General features: G+C 44.6%; 1 protein-coding gene across 2 annotated transcripts in view; it reads right to left on the reverse strand.

The window, feature by feature from the left end:
• Positions 1–7223: 7223 nt before the first annotated feature.
• LRRC69 (leucine rich repeat containing 69) overlaps positions 7224–17143 on the reverse strand; it is a 61917-nt gene continuing 51997 nt past the window's right edge. The window contains exon 8 of one of the 2 annotated variants that reach the window (XM_025199419.1): positions 7224–7643. In XM_025199419.1, the coding sequence (XP_025055204.1) occupies positions 7638–7643 (6 nt within the window). In that variant the 3' untranslated portion in view covers positions 7224–7637. Of the gene's footprint in view, positions 7644–9916; positions 12060–17143 lie in introns of those variants that run through there. The other variant, XM_014518216.2, reaches the window with a different exon arrangement.

Here is a 17143-nt window from a genome sequence, read left to right on the forward strand (position 1 = left end):
CTTCTGATCAAAATTCTCCATACAAAAAAGTAAAAAGTAAAAAAACCAAACCCTTCTGTCTTCAGCATGAGCCTAAGGTTTGCTAATAGATCCATTAGACATAGTTTCATATTATTTTTGTTTTCCACAAGACTCCAGAGGTTAAATAAATCTTAAATTTTTCAAGGAAAAAAATTAAAATAACATGTATATTTGACTTGAATATAAAAGATTTAAGATTTTAAATCCCTGCTGATCTTGTTTACCCTGAGTCACAATGCAGCTTCAGAACTAGTAAATCCACCATATATGTGATCTTCTCACTCCAACAAACCCAAGAAAAATGTAGGGAACAAAAGAGACCCCTCCACATCACCTTCATTGACCTGACTAAAGCCTTTGACCTTTTCAGAAGAAAAGGGCCTCTTCCAATTATTGGAACAGATTAGCTGTCCACCAAAACTCCTCAGTATAATCCAGTCTTCCCATGATGAAATGTGGGGAACAGTCAACTATAATAAATCAATGGCTGACACTTCTAAGATTTGAAGTGGAGTCAAGCAAGGTTATGTCCTTGTTCAAAGTATTAGGCCAAACTGAAGTACTGCTTAATTAAAAAAGCCTGATTGCTTTTTTAATTAAGCAATCCAAGGACTGCACAAATATGGTGCACAATTCCATATGTAAAAGACATTGAATATTTGCACCTAAAATTACTGCACAAACAGGCAACATTTAAACAAACAATCCACAGTAGTTATTTTAATATTAAAAAATTACATATATAAATTAGGCCCAAAATTCCATGTCCACTACGCACCTAACAGAGTGATTCCATGCCTGGTGCCAAACTGAATATTCTGGACTCTGAGGATGTGCTGGATATTTTTGTGCTATGGTGCAATTGCTCCATATTTATTATAAACAAATCTGATCTCTGCCATTTGTTTATGAATGTATTCTGCCCTTACGACTTGGAATATATTCATTTGATTCACTTCAATTATTTCAGTTACTGGCTAACACTTTCATTTGGGAAGAATGCTTTAAAGTATCCACTTTTTGAAAAAATAAATCAATGTCTTACTTAGAACTGGTTATTGATTATATCACAAATGTTCAGTATCTAATTAATCCATCTATTAACTGTTTAAAGTCGTGCTTTCATATTATTAGCTAAATAATGCAGCTTATAATTTATTTGCCTAGCAGACCACTTCTCCCTTTAAGTCCCAGTGCCCGAGTTGAGCTTAGTGGAAATTCTCAAGCTAAAGTGCTATAGACTTAAATGAGTATAGACTGTCAGGTAGATACTCTCTGTAAGGGCTCTGTGAGTTTGGACTCTGCTTTTTTTCCTGGATCCAGCATAGCTCAAACCTTATGACTTTCATGGCATAATGTAGAATATATCTTTTTTTTTCTAGGTGGGAAAATGGAAGACAAATCTAAGGTTGGAGAATTGGTGTAGACAAGTGGGTTTAGTTTTGCTATGTCTGGTTTCCTGGTTAGGGGTTATAATGAAGGCCATTGTTGTATGCGAGTTATACTGAAGTGTGCATGGGGATTGAGAGGCAGGGACTAAGATTTCAGTCTTTTTTTCTTTCACTCTTATTTTCACTACCCATTCTTTTATCACCATTTAGCAAAACACTTAAGAAAAATGCTCAGGTTCCACTGAAGTAAAGCAAGTGCTTAAGGCTCCGATTCAATTCACATGGAAATCTATGAATTTTCATTGACCTTAGTGGGAGTTCAAGTGTATGTAGAGTGCTTTGCTGAAGTAAGAAGGACTTAAGCATATGGTTGAGTGGTTTGCTGATTCAGGGCATTAAAGAATCTTTTGCCATTATTTTTTTTCAAAAACAGAACACTCCTCACCCAAGTATTTTCTCCTCAGCAATGTATTTGTATCTATGTTTCTAAGACCATAATACTTCCAGAATTCTTCTTGACTATTGTCCTAATATGCAGCTTACTTACAGTCTCTTCAACCATTGATCCCCAATACAACAGAACACCAAGGTACCTCCAACAGTAACTGTAAACAGAAGTAAACATGTAATTTTCCATTGCAACTGATCTTCCTTCCCTATTTCCCATATTTTTCTCCATTCATTCAGATATTTACTGCTTGTTAATTCTGCAGTCAGATTCTACACTTTCTCACCCAATTACTATTACCTTGCCTCAGATGCTTCCTCACACCCAACAGATTCACAATTGTGTTTCCTGCACACTTTTCCTTATCAGATTCCATTATCTTCATCATTCTAAATGTTCAGTCATCAGACAATCACAGGAGAAGCATCATTTCACTATACTTTCCAAGGACTGCATATCTTGTGGAAAGATTTTGTGGAGTAGAGCAGCTTTCTAATTATGTGGGTATTGAGCTGCAACCTGGCTGGACTGGCATGGGCAGGAGACACCTCCACAACCTAGCAGGCAGGATCCAGCATGGGAGGGCACAGCGGGACTGCAAGACTCATTGCTGCTGTTCCTAGGACCCCTGTGCCAGCTGCGGTGCAGTGTGAGGAGTAATGGACAGGGGAGAGGTCACACTGCCCTCATCTCCTCCCACCGCTAGCTGCTTGTATGTCGGGGTGCAGCTCTACCCCGCCGCTATAGGCTGGGCGCCCCCGCGCCCCCCCACCGACCCTCAGGCCATGGCTCTGCCCCAAAGGGGAGGTGGGGTGGTGAGCAGCACAGGCAACCTGAGAGGAACGATGGCAGCGGCCGGGTTATAGTGGCAGGGTAGAGCTGTGGCTCAGTGCACAAATTACTGGCAGCAGGAGGTGAGGACAGTGCAGCCCTCCCCCATCTGTTAACCCTCGCACTGCTGGCAGAGCAGCTGGCATGGGGGACCTGCCACCAGCGGCAGAGGCAGCAACAAGATTTGCAACCCCGTTCCACCCTCCCATGCTGGGTCCTGCTTGCTGGGCTGTGGAAGTCGCTCCTGCCTGTGCTGGTCCAGGCAGGCTGCAGCCCCATGGCCGTTGTGAGCACACAAATCTGGGCTGGGCCATTCTGTCCCTGCCCCACACACCCACTCCCTGCACCACACACTGGGGGGCTGCAGCCTGGGGGCAGCTGGTTGGGACTGAGGAGCACCAGCAGGACTGGGGGTGTGGAGCTGTGGATTAGGAGTGAGGGGCACTAGCAGGGCCAGAGAGCTAAACTATTTACTGGGTTGGGACTGGCCATCGATGTTTACAGATAGGTTCTGGTACAAAAAAGGCTGAGAACCACTGCAAATCGAGCATGTTTCTGATATTATTGCACTGATACTAATCTGGACCTAATCTTAAAAGGTGCAGATGCAAATGTGGCGCACACTACATTTGAAAACCTGTACAAAACACAGGTGACTTAAGACATCTTTAAATATATCTTATTTTCTTTATAGTTTATGCCAACCTGAACTATGTCAAAGCTAAAGATTTTCCCCCTCAAAAAAGAAAGCCTTTATGAAGTCTTTTTGATCTGATAAAATACACCACAATGATTTACCACACAGTTATTCATTCTTTGCTTTATTGATTTAAAAGGACATTGGAGTATTAGGCTGCTCTGCAGCATGCCTGCAACACTTGCAAGTTCTTGGATGCATGTCTGGCTGGACACTTCTGCTCCCTGCCAATTTTACTCTAGCTGCCTGGGGTCCCGAGCTGCCCCTACAACAGTGGCAAGGCCATCCAGTCTTCATGCACCCCGTCCTTAGATACGCTTAACTCACTCTAAACTTAAATCCCCAGCTGGTGTCAGAAGTCCTGCCTGGGCTGCTAGTAAGGCTTGTTCATGAACAAAAAGAAACGTAACTAGAAAGAAGACGTATCTGTTAGTAGTTCAGTCTCTGTGATGTGGCAGCTCCTCTGGCTCCCCACTCCTTCAGTTTACATAGGGTCTCCTCACAGCCCCTCTAGGAACAGCCATGGAGACTCCTCCTATCACCCCCTTCCACCTGCTGCTCTTCTTCCCTTGTTTAGTTTCCCATAGCATCTCTGATCAGCTGACTCTCTAGGCCAGTTGACTTGGGCCCAGCTGTAATTGCCTGCACCTGAGATGCAATGCAGTGGGCCATGTGCTGTTGTCTGGCAACCCCATTCCCTGCCAGTCCGGTAAGCTCACGCTTTGGGGACAATAGCTCAGGATTAGGGAAAAAAAAAGAATACACAACAAAAGGAGACATCCAAGTGGTCGGTACACCCTGGCCCTCATTCTAGTAACGGTTGGGGCCCTGTTACGGAGGCTGATTGTGCAAATGCATATTTAGTACACCATTAATACACATACCAACTTGTGCAAAACTTCAACAGTCAGTACTCCATTTATACATACGTTTTTACTTTGGTAAAGCAATTAAAGGGACACAGCAACTCTACCCCCTCCCCCACCAGCTGTTGCCACCACGGAACACAGCCAAGGGCTCCGGAGCCCGGTGTAGCTGTTTGCAGCCTCCTGGCTGCCTGCCAGACCTGGTCCAGGCGCTGGGAAGCTATAGCAGGTGACCGTCAGGCTGCAAACAGCTGCACTAGACTCCGGAGCACTAGCACCAGGTCTGTGGCAGTGGCGGCAGCTGCACATGCGCCTTTGGCACAGAGCCAGGCCAGGGCTCAGAAGCCTGATGCAGCTGTTCGCAGCCTCCCACCTCCAACCAGCTCAGGTTCTTGGCAGCTGCTGCCAGCCATGGAGTCCAGGGTGCTCACAGCAGGGCTTGCAGTCTCCTGGCTGCCTACTGCAAGCTGCCCAGAGCCTGGGCTGGCTGTGGTGTGCCAAAAAAAATGGCCGGGGGTTACCGACCCTGATCTATAATTTAAGGTACCTTCGGCTGTTTTGGGAAATTTGGGGAATTTACTTTTTATCAGTTAAACAGGAAAATGAAATTATGTTGTATATGAACACCAACTTAAATGAGCCAGAATCAGCTAAATCCCCTCAATGTTCCATGTACTACAGTGCTGAAAATGCATTCCCGTTAAATTCTGTGCACACTGTGGACAGAGGCACACAAAGGAGTGCAAGTGACTTTCAATTTCTGATAGGAAAGATATGGAAACAACCTTCAAAGCCCTAAAAGTCAAGCCACCAATTGTTTCTAGCTTCCTATTAATGCATCCTGGAGTCCTAGATCCAGACCCTAGATGCTAAGGAATCAAGCCAACACCTGTCACAGAAACTGCTGGCATTTTATTTTGTTCAATATTAATTTAATTTATATTTTAACTGCTGTATTTTCATTTATATCATTGCTATGTGAAAACAACTATTTAAAAAGTATGGAATGTTCATATTGATTTCAGGAGCAAAGGGTCAATGTATTAAGCTGTTTAAGCATATAAGCCCAGTGTTTGGCACACAAAAGGCATTCTGGCCCTGCAGACTGCAGAATAAAGAACTGCTGGGAGAGAGGGGCTTCAGGAAACCAGCCCATGGACACCCAAGCTACCCAGCTAAGGTAGATGGAGATGGCTAAGGGGAAGTATGTCTTGGAGTGGAGGCACAGACCCAGAGTGGGGATAACTTTTAGTTGGAACCAGTTGCTTATATTTATGTTTTAAGTTTAATGCTGAAGGATTGGATTGTGGCTATAGGGAAGCATTGAAGGCCACATACCATGGTGCCTGGGGCACTTGGGATTTTAAGCCCTGCAAAGGGGGAAAGGAGAGCAGGAGTGAGACGGGCAGGCCAGAGGCTATGCCCTGAAAGTGAGAAACATTGGCAGGCCAGAGCCAAGAGGACTAGAGCCTGTGCCCTGAGAGACTGAGGCACAACAAATAAGAGGCTCAGAAGCCAGGTCAGAGGAAGTGACTCTAGGCTGGAAGTCTACAGATAGAGCAATTAGCAAGCTAAAGTGAAGAGGGCTGAAGCCTGTACAGGGCGCTGAAGAGTGATATCTCTGAAGCATGGGCATGGCTATATGGGAGGACAAAGGCCACAATTATCACCCCTAAGGCAGGTTTGTGCCCTAGGACACAGATAGGGCCAGGAAGGCCACAAGTTATCACCAGAGGGGAGTGACTGGTGCCAGCCAGGTACATGGATGATAGACAGCAGAGTGACTGAGGCACACTTTGGGGCAACCTCCTTAGGTATTTCCTTGAAGACTATATGATTTGGGAGGACTGGCAGAGGAGCTCCTCAGGGAGCAAAGATCACCTGCCGAAGCAAGGAGGCTAGGTAATCCACTTACCCCACATAATAGGCTAAAATTTGACAGAAAAGTAACTTTTAGTGTTCCACTGATGGCTCATGGATAATGTAAAATCCCAGAAATAATTTTAGAAAAATATTTCTGTTAACTTTCTCTTTACTCCTACAGGGGATTGCTGTTGGAAGAGTCTTTGCTCTTAAACAGACGCTTGGCTCAACTTCTTACTTTCACAAGAAATAACTCTGGAAGCAGTTCTGGAAGCCAATTAACAATATCCTTAATTTGAAACACATGAACACTACAATTGAAACCACTGACTACATACACGCTTCCATTTAGACCAGGGGTAAGGCAATGTTTTTGGCCAGAGTGCTGAAAAAACCACAATGTCTACCTTGTAAGGTGCTGGAGTAGCAGCATGCCAGAAAAATAAAACCAGTGGGGGTAGGGAGAGGAAGAGAGGAGGGGTACATGGCAAGACACGTTGCATATTGATATAGTTAATAATCATAAACGTTGCTTTTTTTTTAACACTCAATATCAGGTTTTCTAAAAATTCTAAACCTGGTAACAATAAATACAATATCATATACTACCTTGGTTGCGATACTCTTTTTTTATTAAGCATGTTGCGACTGTGGGGGCCGAGTATAGCCGGAATTGGGGCCGCACTGATGGAGTGGAATTAGGCACAAACGCGTACTGGTTGAATTGAAAATAACTTTACTTACAAACTGACGTACAGGGACTTGCGTCGATGCACACAGTGTAGGCACGCTCCGTTACAGGTTACAAGCAAAAGAAAGAAACCGGGTGGCACACCGATGTTTTCCGAGCATGCAGGGTGCGGGGTATGCCGGGACGGTCGGCGACGGGGAGTGGTTGGTGGTTGATCAGGCCTCCAATTTTGCTCCAAGGTACACGAGGAACTCGTTCCCAATGTACACGTGGAGTTCTCCAGCTTGGGAGGAAACTACCCAAGCTTTTATACGGCTAGTGAGCCAATTGCCAGCCACCGGGTATGAATAATTTACGATGAGCCAATCGGTAGCATGCATCCAAAGAGTGCAGCTGCTAGTTTTGGCGGGAGCTGATCACTGCACCAAGGCTTTTCCCGCTGTAGCGAGGCATCCCTTGCACCAAGTACTCGTATCATGCTAAGAATTCTGCTGTGTCGAGGCACTTTTAATTACTAAGTACAGACATGCCCCCTTGCCAATGACACAGCTGAAATTGGAGCACATGCGAGTTGGTCATGTCGTCGCCTTGCCCGAAGGGTTCATAAGGCAAATAGGTATGAACAAAGGTAGATAACGAAACAAGTTCGTTCTCTAAAGATCGGATTAAACAATAACCTAGCAGGACACAACTACACATTAACAAATTCATCACAAAAAGTTCAACCACAAGGATTTCGGTGGGTGTCATGATGACGTCGCACGTCGAGCCCTTGCTTCTTGGAGTATTCTTTCCCTCTTTCGTCCGGCTCCGGCACGCGTCCCGGATCTCAGACCTGTGGAGAAAGAAACTCTCTAGACAATTAACCAACTTATCTTACAAGATTATTTTAACAAGATTACTCGTCATCTAGCTTAACTGAATATCGAAAACCTAGCTCGTATGCTAGTCTCCATTGACTCTCATCTCCCAAAATTCGCAATTGCCGTTTCGTGAGTCCAGAATGCTGCAGGAGAAATCCTAACATTATCCGCTCCTCTAGTGTTCTTTGCAGCAACACGTGTGGTCGTCGCAAGCTGGACTTGTGCAGGCATACGGCGGATCGATGCTCCGAATCACTGGTTGTTTCTATGCCTGGCTTGATGAGAGCTTGCAATCATGGGAGTTGACACAAAAGATTACCTGCGGGCCGTCCAACTAGTGGGTTTCGAAGAATTCGGAGAATGGTGGTGGCTTTTCCTCTGTAAACCTCAATGCAGGCTTCCACACCGTTGAGCGTTATCGGGACAGCTCCAGGATCTTGCAGGTAACAGTGAGGCCACGGTCCTCTTTGCTGGGGTGGTGTCAGTCCCAGTGCACGTGTTCTAGGATTCCAAGTGCAGTACGAGATTCCAATCGTTGCCAGTAAGATTTGTTTTATATCAACCTTTAGTGGGCGACCTCCGTGCCACGCATAGGACTTGCGGCTAGCCTGATCTGCAACAAGCGCTGGAAGTGGGATGGGCCAGTGGACATTACACATCACTGTAGTAATATCGGTGGCGTGTCCTCCGCTCCACGAGGCTCGTCCAGTTAGAAAACTTGCCTTCTCTCTGTCCACTAGGTCGGACCCAAACTCCACAACCAGGCGTCCCAGCCACATAACCAAGGTTTCTTCAGGTCTCATCTTGGACTTCTTGCATAACTCTTGCAATTTCGTCCAGGTTTTGGCGTGACAGGTGTTGGCAGTGATACAAGCTGTACTCTGCGCACCAATCACTCGGCTTCTCGCTGCCACCGGATGTGTGGCCGTCTGAGACGTCGCCGCATCCGTTAGGGGAACCGGATACAGCTGCTTCTCCGTTGCCCCCTTGCTGTACTGGAAGGGCGGGGCAGTCAGGAGCAACGCAGCCTCATGGGGCGGAGTCATTGACTGAACTTCCACCCGTCCGTCGAGGGATCCGTCTTTCTCTTCCGGGCCCTCCGGGCAGCTCCCTTCCCTCTCGATGCCATCTTGAAATGCCGGGGGACCGGGGTTTTTTTCCGTTGCCGTCTGCTCAGCCGCCTGAACAGCAAGCAGTCGGGCTTCCAGGCCTGCCTTTTCCCGCACCAAAGTTATCATCATGCGGAACATTGCATTTAACATTTTCCCTTTTCCGTGTTCTGAGCCGGTCCTTCCAATCGCGGGGTGACTCTCCCCTTCTAGCTTTTCACAGAGCTCTGAAAGAAGCTTGGGATCTCTCAGCTCAGGCGCCAATGTTAAATTAATCAGTGCCGGCTCTTCGCCCTCCTGCGCGTAGCGCATGCAGCAGGCAAACTCCTGGCTGAGGGCAGTGCTTTCTTCGCTCGGCTTTGGTCCGGCGAAGGGTTCTGTGCCCCCTTCCTCTCGGGGTCTAAATAGAACCCGCTCACTTCCCATCACACATCCGAACGCCCCAGGATGGAGATGTACTTCCCACTCTTTCGCAGTTTCCTCTTCTCCTTTCAGCAAGAAGTAACCGCTGACGAGTCTTCCACCCGTTCCGACCGCTTGGTGGTAGGCGGTGTGTGCACTCAACTCCACGGCGTCCGCACGTGGCGGTTCCCATTGCGCCAGGGGCAATTCTTAACTAATTCCAACTCCATTGCGTCTTCCCCAGATACTGATCCTGTTCGTGACGCCATGTGGGGGCCAAGTATAGCCGGAATTGGGGCCGCACCGATGGAGTGGAATTAGGCACAAACGCGTACTGGTTGAATTGAAAAGAACTTTACTTACAAACTGAGTGTTGGTGGTTGGTGGTTGATCAGGCCTCCAATTTTGCCTCCAATTTTGCTCCAAGGTACACGAGGTACTTGTTCCCAATGTACACGTGGAGTTCTCCAGTTTGGGCGGAAACTACCCAAGCTTTTATACGGCTAGTGAGCCAATTGCCAGCCGCCGGGTATGAATAATTTACAATGAGCCAATCGGTAGCATGCATCCAAAGAGTGCAGCTGCTAGTTTTGGCGGGAGCTGATCACTGCACCAAGGCTTTTCCCGCCGTAGCAAGGCATCCCTTGCACCGAGTACTCGCATCGTGCTAAGAATTCTGCTGTGTCGAGGCACTTTTAATTACTAAGTACAGACAGTGACAACAGAAGGGGAAAAAAAGAAGAAAGAGAGAAAGAAGAGAAAAAGAGGAGAGAGAGAAAAGGAGACGAAAGAGAAAAAAAGGAGAGAAGAGAAAGAGAGAGAAAACCAGATACATGCAAGGAAACGCACACAGAGAACCCAATACACACATGCCCAGAACCAGACATGTGTGTATGCATGCACAGATACACAAAAACCAGACACACATGTGCAGACAAACACACAGAACCAGACACACAGATGTGCATGCACACACAGACGCACACAAAAATACCACATGCACACACACAGAACCAAACATGTGCATGCACATGCGCACACGCAAACCCCTCCTCCCCCCAAAGACACCCACGCATGCAGCCAGGCTGCTGGGCCACAGGACAAAGACCAACCTGACAATGCCCCAGGCCCACCACAGCCTCTATGCTTTCCCAAGGAGCCGGCTCCTGGGCTGCAGTGTGGCCTGCCGTGGCCCTGGCTCGGAGCCTGCCCATCAGCCAGCTGCCTCCTCCCTGGGGCGGGGGGTTACTGTGCTGGGCTAGGCTGAGCCCCCTGCCCTAGGGCTACAGCTGTGTTGCAACAAGAAGGAGGCAGCACCATAGGCTGGGAGGGGAGGGGAGTAGGGGCAGCACAATCCTGGCCCCGCAGCTCTCACCTTGGGCTGTCCTCTGCCAAGTGGTCTGAAGCAGCTGTAGCAGCCACAAGGAGCTTGGGAGATGGTGATGCTGCTCCCTGCTCCCCAACCATGGCTGTGCCTGGCACGGGGTGGCTGGCAGCCCTGTTTCCACTGCCCATCCTTTACTATTCCATACGCAGGCACATCCCCCAGGCAGCATGTGGGAGGATGCATCAGGGCAGGCTGGGCAGGGCTGCAGCAACCACCACCCAGTGTGGCTGGGGGGGGAAGCCTGCCCCTCTGATGATGGTACAGCGAGAGCCGCAGAAAGGGTTCCCCCACCCCTAATAGCTCCTCCTGAGGGCTCATCAGGCAGCATCTCCTCCTAAGTCTCTTGAAAGAGCCAGGAGTAGCAATTTAAAAACTTTTTTTTTTTTTTTTTTTAACAATTTGCTCAGCACACCTCCTGGCATGCCGAGGAAAATGTCTTCATGTGCCAGTAAGTGGAACGTGTGCTGAGGGTTGCCTACCCCTGATTTAGACCATGCATAAACACCTTCCTAAACTGGAGAATTTACTTTAACTTCATAATTATTTGACAGGGAGAGGATTATGACATAGCACATAAAAGGATTACAATTTTAGGTGAGGGGAAAAAGAAACAGGAATAGACACATTCTTAAGTTTAAAAAATTTCTGTTTCCATATAAATACTTCTATAAGAGTTCAAAAGGGAAGAAAATAATCTAGAGACTAAAAGACATCCAAGAGCAATGATTTCCAGCATGTTTCACCAAAGTTTTCCATGTGATATAAGTCCTTCTATACAGTTAAAACAGATCAAGAAAAAAAAATGTTAAGCCTGGCAATATTTTTTTTTCATTTTTAAAACACAGTTATATATTTGCTTTTGTGCCAAGACATTGGTATGCCAAGTTATAAACTCCTGGAAAATGGGACTTGTAATGAAATAACATGAGGAAAAAAAACTTAGAGCAAATCACTTGGTACACATCCAAATTTTCCTTTGCAGATCTAAAATTTGAACTTAAAATCCTCACAAAAACAAATCTGAATTAAAATGTCACATATAAAACACAAAACCATAAAAAGAGGCATGTTAATAAAAAAGCCACAGTAGATTTGTTGGTTACAATTTATACTATAAAACTGTATCATATTTAAATACTGTTATCTGCTTCATTCATCCATTTTTAAGAGCAAAATCTGGCAAATAGACCATCATTACACACTTGTATGGAAGTATTATGCATGAGGTCAGATCATTTCTGTACAATTAATTTTCTCTATATATGGTGTGTACATTTTAATATGAGCACAGATGCAACACTGGTTCTTAAGATTCAACAGTTAGTGTAAACAATGCCAAGAAGGGAAATCTGATGTACTGGGTACGTTCCCTGCCTGCTCTAGGATTCAGCAACTCCGAAGAATCCATGGTCACGAAGATTAAAGCACTGGAAAGAGCATATCAACTTCCTTACAGGCAAGAGGTGAATGTTCCTGCTTATCTTCATTTTCTTTAAAAAATAAATAAAAAGATAAGTGCAAAAAGACGCATTTACATTGTGTACGATTAGAGCAGAGCTGTAACATTAATGCTTGATCATTCATTTCTTTCAATAAACTTGTCTCATAAGAAACTAATACCTTCTAATTTACAAGCTTTATTTTAAAAGAAATAAATAATGCTTCAAGGTCACGATCCTGAAACACTTCTGCAGGCAAACTGTGCAAGAAAGTTTTGTCTTGATGAATTATATTTAAAGAACCTTACGGCAGGGACTCATCTGCCACAGGCAGCACTGAGCATGTTAATATAGTAAGTCAATGGGACTACTGCCTGTGTAAATACTGTATCTTTAAGGGTCAACAGTCTAGTCAGTGTAATCCAGTGTGAACATACGTCACTAGGAGTCTACAGGAAGTTACATTCAGAGAATTATTTTTTTTAAATACACCTGAAAAAAAATGGAGGAATTACACCAAAACAACAAAGTGACAAGGATGTTAAGAGGTTTCCTTTTTAGTCTACAGTTAAGCAAGGTTTTAGATATTTGGAAGTGCGTGGCTGTGTTGGCTATCTGCAAATCTCCAGAAGTTTGCCATCTAGAGAAGTATAGCAACCTACTCAAAGTGTTTCTTGAAGCGTGTTGTGCAATTAATTGTGGAGGTGCAGGTTGTAACTCTCAAATTACAGAGGATTTTTTATACTTAAAGCAAGAAATACACCTTTTTCTTAGGTGTAACGTAGTGTACTTTCTTCAAATTTACAACACTTAATCTTTAAATATATTTTTTAAACTAAAAGGATTTTTAAAAATGAAATAAACAAAATCCCTTTTATTATTATCTGTACTATAGTCCTGCTAAGAGGCCCCATCACACTAGGTAATGTTCACTCACGTACTAAGAGAGACTTCCCACCCTGGAGAGCCTACACTCTAAAAAGATAAAATAGATTAAGATTAGAGGGAAACAGGCAGAGATACTTGCGACCACAGAGCAGGTCAGTAGCAGAATCCTTTGAGTATTAAGCTAATGAACCATTCACTTAATATGGCTCAATAATTTCCCTCTTCAAAATTTAAACAATTTTTAATTTATTTCACTGGCAATTTTCAATTTCATTTTTTTTAAATTAACCCTCAGACTTCATCCATAGCTACCTTGCCAATCACTTTCAGTAGGTTGTCAGGCAATAGAATTTGTAGTTACATGTTAGTGACTCTTATGGCTCTAACTGATAACTTCAGTTGAAATTTATAAAATTCTAGTAAATATGTTGCAGTTTTTCAAGTCATTTTCATTCCTCCCTTCCATGGAAATGAACACTGTATTGGAACACATCTAGTAAGTATTTTAACAAAGCTGTAATGTCTTCCTAAAGTACCTCTTTTCTAGATATTTATTTCTATACTGTCTGTTTGTCTGTTCCTAAAAAAAAAGGAACAGAGTCACAGCCAGCTGGAGAGTTATTTAAACTCTTATAAATTCAGCTGGTACTGCTGACTGCGATCTGCTCTATTTTTCAAGGAGTTTCTAAGGGACCTGATCTTGCAAGGTGCTGAAATTCCTCAACCTCACAGACACAAGCTGAAAAATACTGCACAGGATTGGGGCACAAAATCTGAAAAGTATTACTGATAAAAAAGATCTATTTTAAAATACAGAAAACACAAAGATATTCTCCTGAGTATATTCTCCCTTTTACAGGCAAAACAGTCACTCATCATCTAGCTACAGAAATTGATTACCTTATTACTTATTGAGGGTTGTTTTCCCCCATTCAACATCGATGGGAAAAGCCCCTTTGCACTGGATTTGAGTAACCCTGACCTGGGCTGAGCTGTGGCTGCCGTCTTCCTTCACCTGCCCCACACCACCTCTGCCCCTACACCCCATCCCTACAACTACCTGCCCCCTATCATGGCTCCAGCCCAGGACATAGAGCACATGCTGGCTCTGCCCCTGCCCAGACTGGGAGCAGCAACACCAGTGGTGGCACCTCTGGTCCCAACTCCAGCTCTGAGCCAGTCCCACTGCTTGCCTCTCTCCCACTGATTTCCCTGCTTCTGAGGTGGAGAAGAGGGGATGAATTTAAGATGCTCTCCCAATTATTAGATTCTATACATATACATTGATAACAAATATGTATTTTTTCCGTGTGTACAATATAATTATCCGAGGGTCGTCTTAAATCTGGTCACCTTGGATTCAAGTAAATATGGTAAATAAAGGGGGACTTGAAGGAGTGCATCACAAAATGACCAAGTAATCTGAATGTGGACAGTTATATGAGAAAACCCAGCCAAGCCGATATTTCCTTTCATAACATTTGTATTAAACATATCAGCTATTATTTTACTCAAAGATCTGAAACTAGTTTAAAAGCTAAATATTTCTACCAATTTTTGAAATATTACATTGTGCAAATAAACAAGCTTATGAGTACAAATGCAGGGTTGTGGAAGCATCAACTATGAATAAAAAACTGTTTCTTATAGTCTTACCTTATTTCAAAAGCTCAAGTAAATAGATCTCAACAGGTTACTGGGGTTTAAAGAAGCATTATGGTTATGGCATCCGTTTATCAGTGAGTAATGGTGGATATTGCAGCTATTCTACTGACTGGTGGTGCATTTTCTCTTGTGACTACAGAGATCAATGTTAGATTTGTAGGTCCTGCCATGGGGTCCCAGGTGTACAGTAGCCATGGCATTAGGGCTACTGTACTGACAGGCTGTTTCCTTCAGTCACATTTCTGTTGTAATTTGAGTGACCATTTCTCATTGTGATGTGGAACTCCGTAATTGAGAAGGGAGTGCCACTTTGTCCTGTCTCCGGCTAAGGCCTCCCAAAGGTTTGGGTTGATTCCAAAAGCTTTCATATCCTGCTTGTAGACATCTTTGAAGCACAATTTTTGGGTGCTCTACTCTTCTCTTCCCACCTGCAATTTGCCCATACAGGATGTCCTTCAGGATGCATCCATCTTCCATCCTGCAGAGATGGCCAAGCCAGCATAGGCACCACTGTTTGAGTAGTGCAGTGATGGTGGCTTTGGTAATGATGACCTTTGTGTTGGTGATTCTATCTTACCACTTGATGTGAAGGATGCACCATAAACAGCATAGGTGAAAGCTGTTCTGCTTCTTTTTTTGATATGCATAGGTTGACCATGGCTCACTGCTATACATAAGGACATTGAGGATGCAGACTTTGTACACAAGCAGTTTAGTTTTGATTGTGAGTTTTGTATTGTTCCGGACTCGTTTGGAGAGCTTACTGAAAGTGGTAGCTGCCTTTCCAATGTGTACAATTAGCTCTTCATCCAGTGATAGGTTGTCACTCACTGTAGATCTAAGGTAGCAGAACTTGTTCGCTGTCTCAGGAGGTGTGTTGTCAAGGCTGATAGTGACTATCATAGGACCACAGTCTTCTTGATGCAGATGGTCAGGGCAAACATCCTGAAAGCATGGGAGAGGCAATTCATGAGTATTTGTAGTTGGCCTTCTTCATGGGCACTGAATGCAGTGCTATCAACAAAAAGGAGGACCCTAATAAGTATGCACCTCACTTTTGTCTTGGACATTAGACGTAATGGATTGTAGAGTTTGCCATCTGATCTTGTTTGAAGTTATATGCCTTCCTCCAAGTCAATCAAAAGTACAGCACAGCAGCATAGAAAAGAAGATCCCAAAGAGTGTAGGTGCCAGAACACAACTCTGCTTCACTCCACTCTTCATCTCAACCTGTCAGAAGCTGATCCATCAAACTGAACTGTGGACTGCATGTTTTCATGGAAGAAGTGTATCATGTTGAGTCATCTTGCGGGGCATCTAATCTTTACCAGGACCTTGAACAAACCTCTTCTGCTGACATTGTTGAAGGCTTTCATCGGGTTGACAAATGCTACGTACAGTGACTTATTTTGTTCTCTGCATTTTTCTTGTAGTTGGTGAAGGAGAATATCATGTTCACTGTTGATCTCCCTGCTCTGAATCCACACTGTGATTCCAGGTAGACACGGTCAGCAAGTTGTTGCAAGCGTTTCAAGATGACTCTGGTAAAAGCCTTGCCTGTGACTCTGAGGACAGAGAGTGTTGCAGTTGCCCTTGTCCTTGCAGAGAGTGATGATGTTAGCATCATGTATGTCCTGGGGTATTTGACCTTCCTTCCAGCAACATACTAGGAGTTGATGAAGATGTGGTAGCAGGCTAGCCTTCCCGCATTTGAGAACCTCAGCTGGAATGCCATCCTCCCCTGGTGCTTTTCTGCTTCCTAGAGAGTCTGTGGCCTTGCTAAGTTCTTCAGCTGTAGGTTCTCTGTCTAGGTGTACCAGTACACTTGGAAGGTGATCCAGTGCCTCTTCTAAAATGTCTGTTTCACAGGAGTAAAGCTCTAAGTAATGCTTGACCCAGTGTGACATCTGATAGTTCTTTTCAGTGACTTTTACTTTGCCCTCTTGAGACTTAAAGGGGGGGTGACTTAAGTGACAATTGGGCCAAGGGCTTCGCCAGGCTGTCATAATTCGCAGGTTTCCTGTGTCTGAGACAAACTGTACTGGTTTGTGCTGCGTCTTGCTGTTTTCTGTACCACTGCCCTGGCATGCTTAAGTTTAGCCTTGAAACTTTCTGTTAGATTCTAGTTGTATTACAAGCAGGCTGTGTTCTTGACTTCAACAAGTAGTAGCATCTCTTCCGAGTATGCCTCAAACCAGTCTTTATTTGACAATTTCTTTTTCCAAAATACTTCTGTGGCTGTTTCTTGGATGACTGGTCTTAGTCTACTCCAAGTTCCTTCAGCATTTGCAGATGTTGCTTTCATAGACAAAGCTAATTCAAAGGTCCTTTGAAAGTCAAGGCACTTGCTTTGGACCTTTGGGCTGTGTGAGTAACTTCTTGGCTGACTCTGGTACTTGGCTTTATGCAGCTTCTTTGGTATCACTTTCACTTTGCTGACAGTAAGAAAGTGGTCTGTGTCACAGTCTGCCCTGTGGTAAGTGTAGGTGCATAGCACACTCAACAGGTCTTTCCTCCTGGTGATCACAAGATCTAATTGATGCCAGTGACCAGATCATGGGTGTCTCGATGATACTTTTTGA

Source organism: Alligator sinensis, unplaced genomic scaffold (assembly GCF_000455745.1).
Source record: "Alligator sinensis unplaced genomic scaffold, ASM45574v1 scaffold273_1, whole genome shotgun sequence".
Lineage (NCBI taxonomy): Eukaryota > Metazoa > Chordata > Crocodylia > Alligatoridae > Alligator > Alligator sinensis.